This window comes from Carcharhinus amblyrhynchos, chromosome 2 (assembly GCF_965287045.1).
Source record: "Carcharhinus amblyrhynchos chromosome 2, sCarAmb.v2.hapA, whole genome shotgun sequence".
Classification (NCBI taxonomy): domain Eukaryota; kingdom Metazoa; phylum Chordata; class Chondrichthyes; order Carcharhiniformes; family Carcharhinidae; genus Carcharhinus; species Carcharhinus amblyrhynchos.
This window is the reverse complement of record NC_137325.1, coordinates 83,069,896-83,088,954: the sequence shown is the minus strand read 5'-3', so window position 1 is coordinate 83,088,954 and position 19,059 is coordinate 83,069,896. Positions and strand designations below refer to the sequence as shown.

General features: G+C 42.7%; 2 protein-coding genes across 5 annotated transcripts in view; both read left to right on the top strand.

The window, feature by feature from the left end:
* Nucleotides 1-9,394, top strand: part of poc1bl (POC1 centriolar protein homolog B (Chlamydomonas), like) — a 43,716-nt gene extending 34,322 nt beyond the window's left edge. For all 4 annotated transcript variants that reach the window (XM_080208095.1, XM_080208104.1, XM_080208122.1 and 1 more), the window contains 2 exons: nt 604-756; nt 6,579-9,394. In XM_080208095.1, coding sequence (XP_080064221.1) covers nt 604-756; nt 6,579-6,707 — 282 coding nt within the window. In that variant the 3' untranslated portion in view covers nt 6,708-9,394. The remainder of the gene's footprint in view (nt 1-603; nt 757-6,578) is intronic.
* Nucleotides 9,395-16,546: 7,152 nt separating this feature from the next.
* Nucleotides 16,547-19,059, top strand: part of galnt12 (UDP-N-acetyl-alpha-D-galactosamine:polypeptide N-acetylgalactosaminyltransferase 12) — a 60,982-nt gene continuing 58,469 nt past the window's right edge. Inside the window, exon 1 of the mRNA XM_080208082.1 lies at nt 16,547-17,088. Within this exon, the coding sequence (XP_080064208.1) occupies nt 16,697-17,088 (392 nt within the window). The 5' untranslated portion in view covers nt 16,547-16,696. The remainder of the gene's footprint in view (nt 17,089-19,059) is intronic.

The following is a 19,059-nucleotide window of genomic DNA, read 5'->3' as shown; positions in this document are numbered from 1 at the left end:
AAAAGAATGTATTAATGATTTTGTGAGCAGCTGAAGAACAATTGTCAGCACATAGGTTTAGATCATATACAGCAATGGTGATATTCTCTGAATACTTTCATTTTTCAGAGACTTGTTTATCTGCAGAAATATTCTTTTTGCAGATCTTTTGATACAGTTTCTGCAAATACATCATTACAGCTCCTACAAACTACCTTGTATTAATTCAACGCTTTAAATCAGTTATACAGAACCATTTTTCATCTGCATGAGAGGTGAAGGGTACACTTGTCACTAGTTCAACTTGATTGTCAAATCCTCAAGTTGCATTTTCAATATGTTTAACTCCAACAGAAGCATTTGTTGTTGGGGATTAACAGAACATTGAAGAATGGTGGTGGACGGCTTGCGCAGTAATTGTTATTGTTAACTGCATAAGGATACTTTTATTCACAAAGTCGAACTGTGAAGAGCCTTGGCAGAATTTAACATCATTAGTGTTATGTTTTCTATAGTTCTACCTGTTACTAGAAAATATTTTTGCTTTATGTCCTTCTAATAAAGCAATTGATTATACTATGTTCAGGACATATTCATACTTCATTTTTTTCTTTCTAAAAACAGTATTTTGAATATACATCCAAAGGAGAAATTCGATTTAATTCTGTGACTGAACTATGTGCAGAAGTGACTGATGGAAAGAATTATGTTGGAATGGCGTATTGCCCATTGGATAACCTTCCTGTTCCAGAGTCTATTATATGGGAATTTAAACAGGTAAGTAATTAAAACATAATTATAAAGAAAATAGATCAAGAGGAAAACCAGAATTGAAATCTAATTCCTGCAGTCCAGTTGGTTAATACCCACTCTTTCCGAATCAATGCATCTTTGTACATTACTCTTGCCATTAGTTTTGGCTTTTCTTAAGGTCCCTGAAGCCAGTCTGGTAAACAGAAGCACAGAAATCCGCATACACATAGAACACTGTACCTTTTGTTTTCCGAATTCTTTCGCTCATGCGATGTGAGCATCACTGACAAGGCCAGCGTTTGTTGCTAAACCGTAATTGCCCTTGAAGGTGGGAGTGACCCTTTTTCTTGAACTGCTGCAGTCCACCTTGTGTAGGTACACCCACAGTGCTGTTAAGAAGGGAGGGCCAGGATTTTGACCTAGAGACAGTGAAGAAATGGTAACGTAAGGCTGGTATGTGGCTTGCAGGTAGTTGTGTTCACATATAATTGCTGCCCTTGTCTTTTTACGTAGTAGGTGCCACGGATTTTGAAGGTACAGTTGAATTAGGCTTATCTAATTGCTGCAGTACACCTTGTAGATGGCACAAACCACTGCCACTGGTGGGAGTTAATCTTTAAGATGGTGGTGGATGGGGCAGAAGTTAAGTGGGCTTTTTTTTCCTGGAATCATGTTGAAGTTGCACTTAGGCAAATGGAGACTATTCTGTCACACTCCTGATTGATGCCTTGTAAATAGTGGATAGGCTTGGGGAGTTGGGAGATGAGTTAATAGGAGGAATGGGTGGGTTGCTTTATGAGTAGAGGTTAAAGAGATGTGGCGCGGTGTTAGCGCTGATGCCTCACAGCGCCAGGGACCAGGGTTCAATTCCAACCTCAGGCGACTGTGTGGAGTTTGCACATTCTCCACATGTCTGTATGGGTTTCCTCTGGGTGCTCTGGTTTCCTCCCACAGTCTAAAGATGTGTGAGTTCGGTGGATTGATGTTGCTAAATTACCCCTTTTAGTATTGGGAGGATTAGAATGGCAAATACATGGGTTATGGGGATAGGGCCTAGGTGGGATTGTTGTCAGTGTAGGCTTGATGAGCTAAAGAGCAGCCTCCTGCATGGTAGGATTTTTTTCTATGATTTGTTGGAATTTAGAAGAGCAAGAGGATGACAGGACTTTGTGTTTTGGTCAAGAGGGGTATTGACTGGATGGATGTGGAGCGGATGTTTCCTTTAGTGGGAGAATCTAGAAGTAGGGGTCACTGTTTAAAAATGTGGTTGTTTGTTTAGGACAGAGATGAGGAGAATCTTCTTTCACAGGACGGTGACTCTTTGGGACTCTCTTTCACAAAAGACAGTAGAAGCAGAGTCTGAATATTTTTAAGGCAGAACTTAAGATTCATTATCTTCTTAATTAACAAGTGGGTGAAAGTTTATTGGGCTATGCAGGAATGTGAGGTTGAGGTTGGTAGCAGATCATTCGTAATCTTATTGAATGGCACTGAAGGGGCCCAGTGGCAGAAGGTTGTTCTGGTTTGGTTCGGGCATCATGATCGGCAGAGGCTTGAAAGGCTGCAGGGCCTGTTCCTGTGCTGTACTTTTCTTTGTTCTTCATTCTTTCTCTGTCTTGGAACAGTGCAGTGTACTTGAAAATTGGCCTAAGACAATTTCATACATGAACACATTTGTGGCACACATTATTTTGCCTTGCAGTGCACTGAACCAGCTCAGTGTGCTTCGTGAGCAGGAGGAATGGCCCATCTGTTGCCAAATTATATGATCAATAAAAATCTTGGGTTTACATTATATTCAGTCCTCTGAAGGTTGAAATGTTTATCTTAAATGATGGGAGAAATGCACATCCCTTGTTAATGGTGCTCAACCAAAGCAAAAAGAGTGTCCAAAAAAGTTGGAGGTTGGATAGGAAAGTGTTACTAAGTTCAGAAAAAGATCCCCTAATGACATCTGTGTGCAAGAGCAACATTATGTTTTGAATATTCTTGTACAAAAATGTAGAGCTTTTTTGCAGCTCAGCTTTATATGTGGAGGTGATAGGAAAGAAAATATGAACTTGCATTTATATAGGATATTTTCTGCACAATTGGCGATCTTTTCTCATTTTTTATTTATTCATTGAAGGGACTTTGGGCTTCGTGGCTAGGCTGACATTTATTGCCTATCCCTAAAAGCCTTTGAGAAGGCGGATGTGAGCTGCTGCCTTGAACAACTGCAGTCTATGTGTTGTACACCCACAATGTTGTTAGGGAGACAGTTGTATTTCTAAGTCAGGATAGTATGTTGCATGGAGGGGAACTCCTAGGTGGTGCTGTTCCCATGCTTCTGCTGCCCTTGCCCTTCTGGGTGGTAGTGATCATGGGTTTGGAAGCTTCTGCAGTGCATTTTTAGATGATACACATTGCTGCCACTATTATCACTGTATGTCAGTGATGGAGAGAGTAAATGTTAGTGGATGGAGTGCCAAAAAAGCTTTGTCCTGGATGGTGTCAAGTTTCTCGAGTGGTGTTGGAGCTGCACCCACCCAGGCAAGTATTTCATTACATCCCTTAATATTTATTTAGAAATGTGGAGGGCAGCTACTTAACAGTATTACAGGAGTCTGCTGATGAACATTTAACAAAAAAAAGTTATTAAACAAGAAAATATGACCTTTTTTACGCAAATCCTTCACACTATACCTTTACAGATATGTACAGATTTGTAAGGCTAACACAAGTTACAAAATCTGTTTTATGCTGTAATGTTTCAGTAAGTACACAGTTATGTAAACCAATGGGGAAACGGTTGGACATACCACACTCTGAAACCAAGTGACAAATGCCACCTAAAACACCTCTGTGGCTTTCTGTTATTCCGTAAGATGCTTGTCACATTGTGAGCCAACTAGTTTCACTGGATCTCTCTTTCATACGAGGGTATCCCATCTCCAGTCTTGAAGATCAGGCCTTGGAGTCTTCTCCCAAATTGCGCTTTCTTTCGAATATCTTCAGCAAGCATCCACCTTCATGGATTCAACTGCCCCTTTTGATGTTCCTCTGCCCTGAAATGCCATTTGTATTCAACCTTCCTTTACACACACTTTCTCAGATACCCAACCTGCCAACTGAAGACTACTGCATCAGGGGCTTGTAGTAAGGAGTAACCAACCTTCTGGTCAGCTAGGATCTCTGGCTTTTTGTGAACCGAGATATGCACCTTACAGTCCCATCTTTAGTTTGGAAATTCTATGTTCCTCACACTCAACTTCACTGAACAGAACCACTTTTTCAGACTCGTGTTTCTTGTTCCTTTGACCAGAAGCTGCTCTTGGAACTTTCTCCTATCTCTTTGGTTTCTGGAACTTACTTTCTTTAGTTTCTGGAATTTGCTTTTTATCCCTGCGTATTGTCATGCCTATTCTAGCAGTTTCTGTGGAATGTTACTTCCTTCTGGATTATCTTGTTCCAACTGCCCTCAACATGTTTTTTTTCTGAGTGTGCCCCTGGTTGTTAGGCAACAGCCTAGTTTTTTTATTTATAACCCTTTGTTTTAGAGTTGTAAAAACCTCATTAAAAATGCAGGCTTTTTAAAAGTGAAACTAAACTGAACCTTTTTCTTAAAATGCAAATACAATAATGTAAATTTAAATTTAAATCTATATCTTATTCCGAGATTAGGTGCATTCGCCTTGCTAAGTTCTCCCTCAGTGTACCGGAGTGTGGCGACTGGGGGATTTTCACAGTAACTTCATTGCAATGCTGATGTAAGCCGACTTGTGACACTAAAATCTAAACTATTACCCATAAAAACACACAAATTATTTAAATCTATATCTATTTCCTAACATGGCCACATGATATAACAGAATGACTTGTAAGGCCATTTCAGAGTCAGCTACTTTGTTGTGGCTCTGGACTCATGTAGACCAGTCCAGGTTAGTCGGTAGATTTCCCCACTGAAAGAATATTAGTGAACCTGATAGGTTTTTAACAACATTTTGTCGTAGTCATTAGACTTTGAATTTCAAATTTCACAATCTGCTGTGGTGGGATTTGAATCCAGGTCCCTAGAACATTGTCTCTGGATTACTAGTCCAGTGACAATATCATATACTGCCACCTCTTTTCTTGGTAGAAAGGCAATGATTGTTCTATATGTAGGTAACAAACTGCAATGAGAAGCAAGTCTTTCTAATGTTATGTTTTGAGAGATCTGATACTGTGTTCCTTGTTCTACTTATCTTGAATAATTTGTATGTGAAAAGTGTCCAATCCTTTCATTATTTTAAATACTGTAATTGTATCTTTTCAAACCTTTGCTTTTCCAGCTTTGAGTTCTAGTGAGAAACTGAAGCTCTTAAACTAGGTATGCAAGCACAGGAGCAGGGTATTTCCCACCCCTCAAACCGGCTGAATTATGTCATGGTTGATCTGCATCTTGCTCCATTTATCCACCTTTCCTCTATATTTCTTAATGCATTTATCTTACAAAAGCTTATCAACGCCAATTGTGAACATTTCAATTGATCAAACATGCAGCCTTTGGGTGTGAGGAGCCATTTCACTACCTTGTATGTAGAAAGAAATGCTTCTTGAGTTTCCTCCTGAACAACCCAGCTCTCATTTTATGATTGAACCCTCTTATTTTGTTTTCGTCACCAGAGGAAATAGTTGCTTTGTGTCTACCTCATTAACTATCTTTATCATTTTCAATAAGTCAATTGGATTCCCTCTCAGTTGAGGAGGAACTTCTTCACTCAAAGGGTGGTGAATCTCTGGAATTCTCTGCCCGTTGAAGTGGTGGAGGCTGCCTCGCTAAATATTTTTAAGAAGCTGGTTGATGGGTTCTTGATAAGAGAGGGGATTAAGGGTTATGGGGAGAGGGCGGGAAAGTGGAACTGAGCCACGACAGATCAGCCATGATCTTATTGAATGGCGGGGCAGGCTCGAAGGGCTAGATGGCCTACTCCTGCTCCTATTTCTTATGTTCTTATGTTCAACCATTTAAACTCCTCATTCTCTTCTGAACATGTTCCAAGATTTATCACTCACCATATTGGAAACTGTATTCTTGGCGTGGTCTGGCTGAAACTTTGTACAGAAAATAACATTTTTCTTATATGTTTATTTTTTATATATCCAATTATCTTAACAATACATACAAATGCCCTATTTACCTATTGAGGTACAGTAAAGGAGCTTCACTTTGTGCTATACTTAGGGAGAATTTGATACTGGTGCTGGGTGCCAAAAGTGAGAAAAAAATAAGTTCTTCAGCCCTTGTGTCCCTCAGCTTGATGAATGTAACCAAAACTAAACATTCTGTGAGTACAATGAAGTACTTTTTTTTGAGGTGGTGAATAGTAACTATATCTTAAATTTACTAGCATGCAGAAGACACTTTCATTTGTTTTTTAAAAGCTCATTTCTATTGCTGGTGTGCAGTCCTACTTACTGACATTTCAATTTCAAAAAAATGATTTGTCTTTCTCTGGTGTCATTTTGTGAGCATGGAATCCAAAATTCAAGCACGGAAGACGTTTATTTGAAGTTTTGCCGGGGTTAGCTTGGAACCTTCTACCTTAATTGTATTTTTCTCTGCATCTCTCCATTCTTTCATCTGCTTTCTTTTTTAATTATCTAATTCTGTTCAAATGATGCTAAAGATTCTTTCTCAGGAGTCTTTGGGGTAAAATGTTCCATATTCCAATCAACCTCAATGTGAGAAAAGTGTTTTTTTGGATTTCCTCTTCATTCTTCTACAGATATATACTGAGTCTGTGCCTGCTTGCTATTGATCTACTACTTAAATGTATAATAGGTGAAACTGATTGATTATTTATTTATTTATTTATTTACAGAACGGAATGATTTTCCATCCTAAATCCAACAAGTGCATTACTTCTTATCACACTGCTGAAGGACGGATGGATGTGGAAATGAGAATTTGCAATTCACAGGACAATAATCAAATCTGGCATTTTGAATAGAAAGGATTATTCTCAATTTCCAGAGTAAACCTTCTTTGACTTATGTATGTACCTGTCAAAGGGAAATCAATGCTAAATGAACAGTTAATATTTAACGCATTGAAGCGAAGTTCAAGTTGTATCACCATCGTGCCTAACAAATTGATGTGAAACATCGTGACTGGGTGGGATGGAGAGGAGGCTGGACTGATGAAGATTTTGTCCATTTTTGAATGTCAGTCATTCTGTGTGATTTTTTTTTCATTGTTTCTCCGTATAGATTTTTGATCTTTTCCCACCCCTTCCTAACCCCTTGTGTTAGATAACTGAAACTAATCAAACTGCTTTTTGAATTTAATGAATCCATGTTGCTATGTGATTTGTACAATCTTGCATGATTTGCTTTTCTATAATTTTTTAAAAGGGAAGAAAAGATTGCAGGCTTCAATCTAGACCAAATGAAACCATTCACAGTTTCAGAATGTAAAGAGAAATTTTTCATGTCACATTTTTACTGAATTTATGAAATGTGGTTTAAAATACAAGTGATCATATTATAAAATACAAATGGTGAAAGGGATAAGTGGTGTGTAAAGCGCTTACAATGCAGGGACAAAGGGATGGAACGACTTATGCCGATAAAAGGAATGCAGGAAATAATCGACTGTCTTTTAGAATTCTGTATGAATAAATTATTGTTTTGAAAGAAACAAATTCTTGTTTTACTACTGAATGCAAAAGTAAAATACTGCAGATGCTGGAAATTTGTTTTTATTGACATGTGTATAAAATCACTGCTTCAATTTGGTTCATGTAGTCTTGCTCCACATTGCACTTTAACATTGCTGAAATTTGTAAAACCTTTGGACCACAAGGCTTTGTGATTCAGGTGAGGCACCAGAACAAATCATCTGATGATTTCGTTCTTGTTTGCTGATTTAATGTGAATAGAGAATATTTAATCGATTAACAGAATTAATAAATTGGCATCACAGAGTGTTAGACTGTAGGATACATGCCTACAATCATCTCCATCTCTCTGTCGGGATGCCCCCACTCTGCTCCATCCTTTCCACAATGATCTGGTGCTACGGAACAGGAGGTTTCCCAGGTTTGGTTCTGTTTTTATGCTGATACTTAAAGTGGATAAATCTGCATGCCTGGATGAGATGTATCCCAGCTTGTTGAGGGAGGCAGGGGAGGAGATATCAGGTGCTGGTGAGATGCCAGAGGACTGGGGAACTGCTAACAACTGCCCCATTATTAAAAAAGGAGGGATAGACGAGGAAATTAAGACCGGTCAGTCTGACCTCCAGTGATGAGGAAGTTTACTGGAAAGAATTCTGAGGGACATTATATATCTGAACTTAGATTCATGTTAATCAGGGATAATCAGCACGAATTTGTTAAGGGAAGGTTTTGTTTGACAAATGTAATCATTTTTTGAGGTGGTAATCGGGAGTGTTGATGAGGGTAATGCCTTTCTAAAGTCAATGTAGGCCGCTTGATGTCTGCATTGACTTTAGAAAGGCTTTGATAAGGTCCATCATGGCAGACTGCTCAAAAAGGTGAGGGCCCATGGAATTCAAGGCAAAGTGGCACATTGGATCTCAAAATGGCTGAGAGGCAGAAAGCAGATGGTAATGTAGAGAGATGTTTCTGTAATTGGAGGTCTGTTCCCAATGGGGTCACAGAGCTCTGTAGTGGGCCCTTGCATTTGCAGGATATGTTAATGATTTGGAATTAAATGTAGGGGCTATGATCAAGAAGTTCATGGAAGACACAAAAATTGGTGGGGTGGTAAATAGTGGAAAGGCTAGCTGTGGACTGCAGGAAGACATCAATGGACTAGAAAGGTGGCCAGAGCAGTGACAAATGGAACTGAACTTGGAAAAACATGAGGTAATGCACTTGGAGAGGGCTAACAAGGAAAAGGAAATGTATAAAAAGTGATTTAGCCACAGTTGGAATGTAGCATGCAGTTCTGGTCACAACATTAGCAGAAGAATGTGATTGCACTGGAAGAGGGTGCAGAGGAGATGTACCAAAATGCTACCTGGGCTAGAGGGTCTGAGCTATGAGGAATGACTGAATAGGCTGGGGCTGTTTTCCTGGAGCTGCAAAGGTTGTGAGGGGACCTGAAAGAGTTGTATAAGATTGGGGCGCATAGACAGGGTGGATAGAAAGGTACATTGTTCCATTGGTAGAGGGATCAGTAACTAGAAGATACAGATTTAAGGTCAAAGGCTAGGAGGGGGATTGAGAAACGTTTTCATTGCCTGAAGCAGTGGTTGAGTTAGAAATTCTCTAACTTTTAAGAAGTATGTAGATTTTCATTTGTGCTGCGGCTTGGGCAACCTACAGGGCTTGGAATAAGTGCTAGAAAATCGGATTAGTGCAGTCAGATCTTTAAACACGAATGGCCTCCTGTGCTGTAAATATCTATAAATTAATGCTATGCTAGAGATCTTGAAGCCACTATTGCACTCCTACAACCAAAGGGAAATTTGGGTCTTTTTCTTTTATTTTCTAGTCATTCATTCATTCACGGGAAGTGGTTGGATGTAGGAAGTGGGCAAGTTTGATCTTGACACATTGTAGAGTAGTCATTATGTTACTGGATACTAATAATCTGGAGATTATTTCAGATTCCACCATGACAGTTTGTGAGTTTGAATCCAGTTTGTAAAATTACCAAAAAAAGTTAATAAAAAACTGATGTCTATCATGGTTTCAATGATGTTGAATTGTTGTAAAAACTCATCTAATTCGTTCCTGTCCTTTAGGGATGGAAACTTGCTAGGGTAAAATTTCTGCCTTGGATACAATCAACACTTTTTGGACACAAATTGCAACAGTTTTGGGAAGTGTTTTATTTTCTCAACTTTCCACTCGAACGTATTTGCATGTCACTGAATAAAAAACTCGGAGCCAGCACAATTGGAATATTTTAGGGGTTGTGAGTTAGAAAGAAAAAGATGTGGTTTGCATACAGATTCAAAATAATAGCAACACACTTATTGAAGGAGATGTTGATGGTACAGAGTAGAAAATAAATCTAAAGCAGGAGCCTGTGAAGCACTCCAATTACATCACAAATTAAGTGACTGCCTTTTAAAGCAATCTGAAACCACTCATACCTGATATATTTAGAAGTAATTTTAAACAAATAAAGTTTGCTTCACACAATATTCCTCAAGAATGAGTGCAGTTGATTGCAGTAGTAAAATTTGGCTTATACAAAATAAGCACTTGACTCATAGGTGGTGGACTATGCACCCAATAATCTAATTTTAAATAATTGAAAATGAGTATAAAAAACAAAGCTGAATTATTTGTTAGTTTTATTAGTGTATAAGTGATAACTTTTTAAAAAAATGTAAACATGCCCATCAGTGCGAACACTGGCAGCACAATAGCTTCTGGTCAGGAGGAATGGCCTCTGTTAAATTTTTAGATTCCATTTTAATCTCATAAAGTCAGATTGAACATTGAATTCTGTTACTGATTACCACTTGCCACTTTCCCTTAGCTGATGAATCAGTACTACTTCATATTTGTCACCATTTGGAAGAAACACTGAGGGTAGCAAGGGCACAGAATGCAATCAGGATGAGGGACTTCAATGTTCATCACCAGTTGGCTTTGTTGCACTATTGCTGACTAAGCAATCTGAATCCTGAAGGACATATCTGCTAGACTAGCCTGTCAGATGATGACCCATCCAAAGAGAACATCTTACTTGAGCGGATCCTCACCAATCTATCTGTCACTGCTGCATCTGTCCTTAACAGTACTGGCCATAGTGACTACTGGTAAGAAGTCTCACAACACCAGGTTAAAGTCCAACCAGTTTATTTGATTGTAAACCTACAAGTTTTTGGGGTTTGCCCCTTTGTCAGGTGAGTGGAGAGTTCTGACTTCTCACTGTGTTTATCCCAGTCCAACGCCGGCATCTCCACATTATTGTGACTACCATACAAACCTTGTGGAGAAGAAGTTTCACCTTCACACTGAGGACCCCCTCCATTGTGGCAGTACCATTGAACTGGATAGATTTTAAAAACAGATCTAGTAGCTCAAAACTGGGCATCAATAATGTGTTATGGTGCAGCAGCAGAAATGTATACCATCACAATCTATAACCTCATTAACTGGAATATCTATCCTTCACTCCAGGAAGATTACTATCAAGTCGGTAAACTGAAATGGCTAAATGAGACATGCGAAGAGCATTTTCAAGGGCAGCACTAGGTGTATCTTAAAACAAGGTGCCAAATTGTTGTTGATATGCTAAGCAGGAGTAGCATGCTATATGCACCTACAGACAACAGATCAGATCAAAACTCTGCAATCCTGCCACTTCCAATATTGAATGATGGTGGGTGTCCATTTGGGATCTGTCAGGGGTACTCGGCTCCAGATCTCATTACAGCGTTTATTCAAACCAGGGCAATGAGGCTGAATTACAGAGATGAAATGAGATGACAGTGAAGCCAAGACAGCATTTAGTATAACTAAAAATGGTAATCCTGACTAAAGCTCTCCACTGGAATCATGAGTCGTTATTGTTAGGGCCAATTTTCTCAGCTCCTGGACGTCAGATCATGAGTTCCTCAGGACAGTATCCTAGAGCTGACCATCTTCAGTTGCCTTATCAATGATTATCCTTCCATCATAAGGTCAGAAATGGGACATTTGCTAATGACAGATTGAATGGAGGTGTTCAAAATTAAAATTTTAAGTGAAGTAAACTGTTTCTATTGATCTAAGACACAGATTTGAAGTACTTGGGCATCTCCCATCTGGTTCTTTTGCCAAGTTATGACTGGAATGCAGTGTCTGAAAGGGGATGGAAGCATGTTCAATAGTAAAGGGAATTAGATATAAGACCAACTAAGGTCGTGTAGGACCAGAAGGACCTCAAACTACAGAGGGAGTGGAGCAGGACCTGTGTCCTCTGTTTGAACAGAGGGGAGTATGATAGGATGAGAGAGGAATTGGCAAATGTAGATTGGGGGTGCAGGCTGGTTGGTAGGATTGCTGAGGAACACTGGAGGATATTTAAGGAGATCTTTTTCGGTGCTCAGCAGAAATTTATTCCAATGGTAAAGAAGGAACGTAGGAGAAGGGATAATCAGCCGTGGTTATCGAAGGAAATAAAGGAGAGTATTAAATTAAAAGCTGATGCGTTTAGAGTGGCTAAAAGTAGTGGGCGATTAGAAGATTGGGAGAGGTTTAAACATCAACAAAGATTGACTAAGAAGTTGATAAAGAGAGAAGGATAGACTATGAAGCTAAACTAGCACTAAAAAGGACAGTAAAAGTTTTTACAAATATATAAAGAAGAGGAGGCTGGCTAGAGTGAATGTTGGACCCTTAGAGGATGAGAGGGGGGATTTAGTGGTGGGGGATGAGGAAATGGCTGAGGCCTTAAATAAGTTTTTTGCTTCGGTCATCACGGAGGAGGACGCGAATAGTTTGCTGGGTATTGAAGATAGAAGGATGGTAGGAGTTGAGGGCCTGATGCGATTACTGTCACTAGAGAGGTAGTGCTTGATCGACTAGTGGGACTGATGGTGGACAAGTCCCCAGAAGCGGATGGAATGCATCCCAGGGTTCTGAAGGAAATGGCAGAGGTAATTGTAGATGCCTTAGTGATTATTTACCAAGCTTTGCTGGATTCCGGGGAAGTGCCAGAAGATTGGAAAACGGCTAATGTTACGCCGCTGTTTAAAAATGGTAGCAGGCAAAAGGCAGGGAATTATAGGCTGGTTAGTTTAACATCTGTTGTAGGAAAAATGCTTGAATCCATCATCAAAGAAGAAATAGCGAGGCACCTTGAGAAGAATTGTTTGATAGAGCAGACGCAGCACGGATTCGTTAAGGGGAAGCCGTGTCTGACAAATTTATTGGAATTCTATGAGGATGTGACTAGTGTGGTAGACAGAGGGGAACCGGTGGATGTGGTGTTTCTCGATTTTCAGAAGGCGTTTGATAAGGTGCCGCACAAAAGGTTGCTTCAGAAGGTTAGAGGGCATGGAGTTGTGGTAAGGTGTTAGCGTGGATAGAGGATTGGTTGTCTAATAGGAGGCAGAGAGTTGGTATCAATGGGTGCTATTCTGATTGGCGGTTGGTGACTAGTGGAGTGCTGCAGGGATCGGTGCTGGGGCCTCAACTATTTACCATTTATATAGATGATCTGGAGGAGGGGGCTGAGTGTAGGGTGTTGAAATTTGCTGATGACACGAAGATAAGTAGAAAAGCAAATTGTGCGGAGGGTGTGGAAAGTCTGCAGAGGGATCTAGATAGGTTGAGCGAGTGGGCGAGGACCTGGCAGATGGAGTACAATGTTAGCAAGTGTGAGGTTATCCACTTTGGCGGGAATAATAGTAGGAGGCATTACTATTTAAAGGGCGAAAAGCTGCAGCATGCTACAGTGCAGTGGGTCCTGGGGGTCCTTGTGCATGAGTCGCAAAAACCCAGTCTGCAGGTGCAGCAGGTGATCAAGAAGGCAAATGGGATGCTGGCCTTTATAGCGAGGGGGAGAGAATATAAAAGCAGGGGGGTCTTGCTGCGACTGTACAGGGTGCTAGTGAGGCCGCAGCTGGAGTACTGTGTGCAGTTTTGGTCGCCGCACTTGTGCAAGGATATTTTGGCCTTGGAGGGAGTGCAGAGGAAGTTCAGTAGGCTGATACTGGAGATGAGGGGGTTGGACTATGAAGAGAGGCTGAATAGACTGGGTCTGTACTCGTTGGAGTTTAGGAGGATGAGGGGGGATCTTATAAGGGGAGATGTATAAGATAATGAAGGGGATGGATAGAGTAGAGGTGGAGAGATTCTTCCCGCTCAGAAAGGACAGCAGGACTAGAGGGCACAGCCTCAAGATAAGGGGGCAGCAGTTTAGAACGGAGTTGACGAGGAACTTCTTCACTCAAAGGGTGGTGAATCTCTGGAATTCTCTGCCCGTTGAAGTGGTGGAGGCTACCTCGCTAAATATATTTAAGACACGGGTAGATAGGTTTTTGGTAGGCAAGGGAATTAAGGGTTATGAGGAGAAAGCGGGAAAGTGGAACTGAGCCACTACAGATCAGCCATGATCTTATTGAATGGTGGGGCAGGCTCGAAGGGCTAGATGGCCTACTCCTGCTCCTATTTCTTAGGTTCTTATGTAGCATGTGGAGCAATGGCACAAGAAGTGTAATGAACTCCTTGTGAATGTATTTTCACAATTAGTCCCTTAAGGGCCAAATATTGCAGATTTGACAAAAAGAATGGAGGTTGAGCCATCGACTGCCAGATCTAGCCGGACCACATAACTTTGGATGCTGTTCTCATCTGTTAAAACTTCACTATTTCAGTAGCATCCTGGGATGCATTGATCACCCCTGGCTTCTTTCCTCTACAGCAAGTTATTTTCTTAGGCCACACTATCCTGTCTCTTCCATCCTAATCTTCAACAATAAGTCTGAGAAGCTCCTGAACTTCAATTCTCATCTAATGCTTCCCGATCCGATCTCCTCGTGAACCTGCTCCTGGGCCTGGCGAGAGGCGCCATCAATAGGTCCAGGCAGCGGGCGACCGGGGGGGCCGTCCGTCCTGACTGTCTGCCCCTCTACCGCGGCTATGTTCGCGGCCAGGTGTCCCTGGAGAGGGAGCACACGGTGCCCGCAGGCACAGTCGACGCCTTCTGTGCCCATTGGGCACCACAGGGGCTGAGGTGCGTTATAGACCCCGACAATCACATTTTGATTTGATGTGTCTTAAGTTTCCTTTGTACTTTTTGTTTCTGTTCGGGCTGTTCCCCTTCCTTGTGGGGAGCCGCCCCTTTTACTTTGTCCTAATGTAATTTGAGTTTGTTTACTTGGTTTGACCCAAAAGATTCCCCCCCCCAACTCCCGTCCCCCCACTACCCCCCCCCCCACTACCCCCTCCTCCCACTCTCCCCTCCCCCCTCCTCCTCACCCCCCTCCCCTTTACCCTCCCCCCTCACCCCCTCCCTCGTCCTCCTCGCCCCCTCCCTCCTTCTCCTCACCCCCTCCCTCCTCACCCCCCTCCCCTTCCCCTCCCCGTTCCCCCCCTCCTCGTCCCCCCTCCATTCCTCCCTCCCCCTCCCCCGCTCCCCCCCCCCCCCCCCCCCACCTCCCCGGTCCTTGTTCTGAAACATTTCTATCTCTTGTTGCTTGCCTAGCTCCTCTCATACCCTCTTTAGAATCACGGAAGGTCTATGACAGGTCATTCATGTATATATTTGGAAAAACAAGGGTCTTGATACTGTTTCTTGGGGAACCCCATTACAAACCTTTTTCCATCCTGAAAAGTATCCAATACTCCTGTTACTCAGGCAATTTTGTATCCATCTTACTGCTGACACCTTTATTGCATGAATTATAAATTTGCTTAAAAGTCTGTTTTGCAGCACTGCATCAAGTGGCTTTTGGAAGTCCATGTACACTACGTTAACTGTATTGTCCACTTCAACTCTCTATATTACATTTCAAAAAACTCCAGCAAGTTACTTGAACATGATATTCCCTTAAGAAACCCATACTGGCTTTCCTTCATCAACTGTATTTGTCCCTATGACAATTAATTTCAACCCATTTATTGTTTCTCGAAATTTCCCCTCTGCCAAAGTTAAAATGATTGCCTGTAGTTCCTGGGCTCATACCTCCTCAATAATTTTAAACTCTTCTAGTGTATTAATTAGTTCCTCTTTTGCCATGGCATCTTTTTTAGTAAGGAGTCTCACAACACCAGGTTAAACTCTAACAGGTTTATTTGGTATCATGAGCTTCCGGAGTGCTGTTCCTTCATCAGGTGAGATGAAGAGCAGCGGTCTAAAAGCTTGTGATTCCAAATAAACCCGTTAGAGTTTAACCTGGTGTTGTGAGACTCCTTATAGTGTCCACCCCAGTCCAATGCCGACATCTTCACATCACATCTTCTTTCTTAGTAAAGAGATGTAAAGTATTCATTACAAACTAAGCTGTGCTTGCTGCCTCCATGTGTAAATGACCTTTTTGGTCCCTAATTAGCCCTAATCCTTCTTTTACTCTAAACTCATCTGAGGCTTAACTTGTAACATGTCTTGTTCTTCCCTCATCACTGTGTTTATGGGCCTACGTAAACTCCGTTTTAACCAATGCCTTGATTTTGAAATACTTATGTTTGTTTTCAAATACCTCCCTGGCCTCTCCCCTCACTATTACTGGCCTCGCCCCTCTTTATCCCTGTAATCTCCCATCCCTGTTCCTGTAACCAATCCTCCATATCCCTGAAATCTCTCCTTCACATTCTTGGTCTCTGTATCCTTGTCCTCCCCATCATTGTAATCTCCCTTCCTTATTCCTGCAATGTCTCTCCCCATCCCTCTAATCTCACTTCCCTATCCCTGTACGCTTGCTAACCTTGAATTTCCCCTCCCTATCCCAGCCTTCCCTCCTCTCTCGCCCTGTAATGCCCCTTTCCTATTACTGTAATCTCACCCTACCCTTGGCCTCTTTCCTCTGTCTCCCTATAATTTCCCTATTACAGTAGTCTCCCCTCCCTATTTCAGTAATCTCCCTATCCCGAGCCGGTGTTGGGCTGGGGCGGGCTCAGTAATCAGTCTCACCAACCCGGTTAAAGTCTAACAGGTTTATGTGGTTTTCGGTGCGCTGCTCCCTCATCAACGTGAGTCAAGCCTGTTGGACTTTAACCTGGTGCGGTGAGGCTTCTTCTTACTCTTCTATCTCTGCAATTCCTCCCTCTGGCACGTGGACCTCCCCGTCTCCGGGGAAACGGCTCAACATTCGGCCCGTTTCCGCTGCTGGCCCCGCCCACTTTGTGAGCACACTTCCGGGAGGAATGTTCCTGAACAAAGTTTGAGGAGCGGTTTCGGCGGGTCCGGAGCTGGAGTGAGAGTCAGAGCGGTGAGATTCCCCCTCCGAGCCCAGTGACTGCGGCCGGCCGGCTTCTCCCGCCTCTGAGTGCCGGATGCTTGGGGTTTGACTCCCTCCCCCGGGGAGATGATGCTGGGCAGGCGGCGGCGCTCCAGGCCGCTCCTGCTGCTGTGCTGCGGGATGATCGCCCTGGGCTTCGTGATCCTGATCCGGAGCGGGCAGCAGCAGCAGCAGCAGGAAGCGCTGCTGCAGACGGAGCGCCGGGGCCAGACTGCGGGAGCTGCGGGCGGCTCCGACTCCCAGAGCCAGGCCCAGGGGGAGCACTTAGGCAGAGCCGTGTATGAGAAACCGCCGCTGGATGTGAATGCGCTGGGCGAGCTGGGCAGAGCGGTGCACCTCCACCTGCAGGGCGAAGAGAAGAGGAAGGAGGAGGAGAGCATCAGAAAACATCAGATTAACACCTATGTGAGCGACAGGATATCCCTGCGCCGCCGCCTGCCTGAGAGGTGGAACCCACTGTGAGTGAAGGGAGGGCATGGGGCTCAGTGTGAATCCACACAACTAACTCCATGGTGATACCTTACATTTATCCAACACTTGCCCCTACATACATGGGGGAATGTCACAAAGTGTTTCGCCGGAGAATTACTGAGCCACGTAAGGAGATAATATGATTGACTGTCAGTAACCTGTAAGGAGCAGCTTAAAGAAGGAGAGACAGATCGACAGGAGAGTAGCTTTAAAGAGGAAATTCTAGTGTTTATGAGCTGGGCAGACAGGTCAGAATTAAAGGAACGTGTATATCTTGGAGCGTTGTTGGGCTGGAGGAGATTAGAAACGTAAGTACGGATGAGATAATAGAGACATTTTACACCAAAAGAGAAAATGCTGGAAAATCTCAGCATCTGTAACGAGGAAAATAGCTTTGACAAAGGGTCATCTGGATTCGAAACGCCACCTTTTTTCTCTCCTTGTAGATGCTGCCAGACCTACTGAGATTTTCCAGCGTTTTGTCTTTTGGTTTCAGATTCCAGCATCCGCAGTAGTTTGCTTTTATCCAAAGACGTTTTACAACTGGAATGAGAATTTTTAAGCTGAGATGTTGTTCAGCCAGAATCCAGTGTTAATTAGCTAGCATTTAGATGATGGGTGAATGGGACTTGGTGGCCTTAGTGATGGAAAGGGATAGGAATGAACCTCGGGCTAGTGGTTTTAGCTGGGGGAAGGGTAATTATGAGGCTATTAGGAGAGAATTAGGAAGCATAGGTTGGACTAGGAGATTACAGGGACTGGGAACGTCTGAAATGTGGAGTTTTTTCAAGGAGCAGCTACTGCGAGTCCGTGATAGGCATGTCCCTGTCAGGCAAGGAGGAATTGGTAGGGCTAGGGAACTGTGGTGCACCAAAAAAGTTTTTTCGTTGGTTAAGAGGAAAAAGGAGGCTTATGTTCGGATGAGACGTGAGGGCTCGGGTAGTGCACTAGAAAACTTTAGATTGGCTAGGAGGGAGTTGAAGAGTGAGCTAAGAAGGGCTAAAAGAGGACATGAGAAGACTTTGGCTGATAGGGTTAAGGAGAATCCTAAGGCGTTCTATAGGTATGTCAAGAACAGAAGGTTGGTTAGGGCAAGATTAGGGCCAGTTATAGACAGCAGAGGGAAGTTATGTGTGGAACCGGAGGAGATTGGAGAGGCATTGAACCAATATTTCTCTTCGGTGTTCACGCAGGGGGACATGGATATAGCTGAGGAGGACACTGGATTGCAGGGGAGTAGAATTGACAGTGTTGCAGTTGATCAGGAGGATGTGCTAGATATTCTTGAGGGTCTAAAAATAGATAAGTCCCCTGGTCCGGATGGGATTTACCCCAGGATTCTCTGGGAGGCAAGAGAAGTGATTGCAGAGCCTCTGGCTCTGATCTTCAGGTCGTCGTTGGCCTCTGGTATAGTACTGGAAGATTGGAGGTTAGCGAATGTTGTCCCATTGTTTAAGAAGGGGAACAGAGACTTCCCCGGGAATTATAGACCGGTGAGTCTCACTTCTGTTGTGGGCAAGGTTTTAGAAAAAATTATTCGGGATAGGATTTATAGTTATTTGGAGAGTAAAGAATTGATTGGAGATAGTCAGCATGGTTTTGTGGCGGGTAGGTCGTGCCTTACTAACCTTATTGAGTTTTTTGAGAAAGTGACCAAAGAGGTGGATGGGGGTAAGGCAGTGGACGTGGTGTATATGGATTTTAGTAAGGCGTTTGATAAGGTTCACCATGGTAGGCTTCTGCAGAAAATGCAGATGTATGGGATTGGGGGTGATCTAGGGAATTGGATCAGGAATTGGCTAGCGGATAGGAGACAGAGGGTGGTGGTTGATGGTAAATATTCATCATGGAGTTCGGTTTCGAGTGGTGTGCCTCAGGGATCTGTTTTGGGGCCACTGCTGTTTGTAATTTTTATTAATGATCTGGATGAGGGTATAGTTGGGTGGATTAGTAAGTTT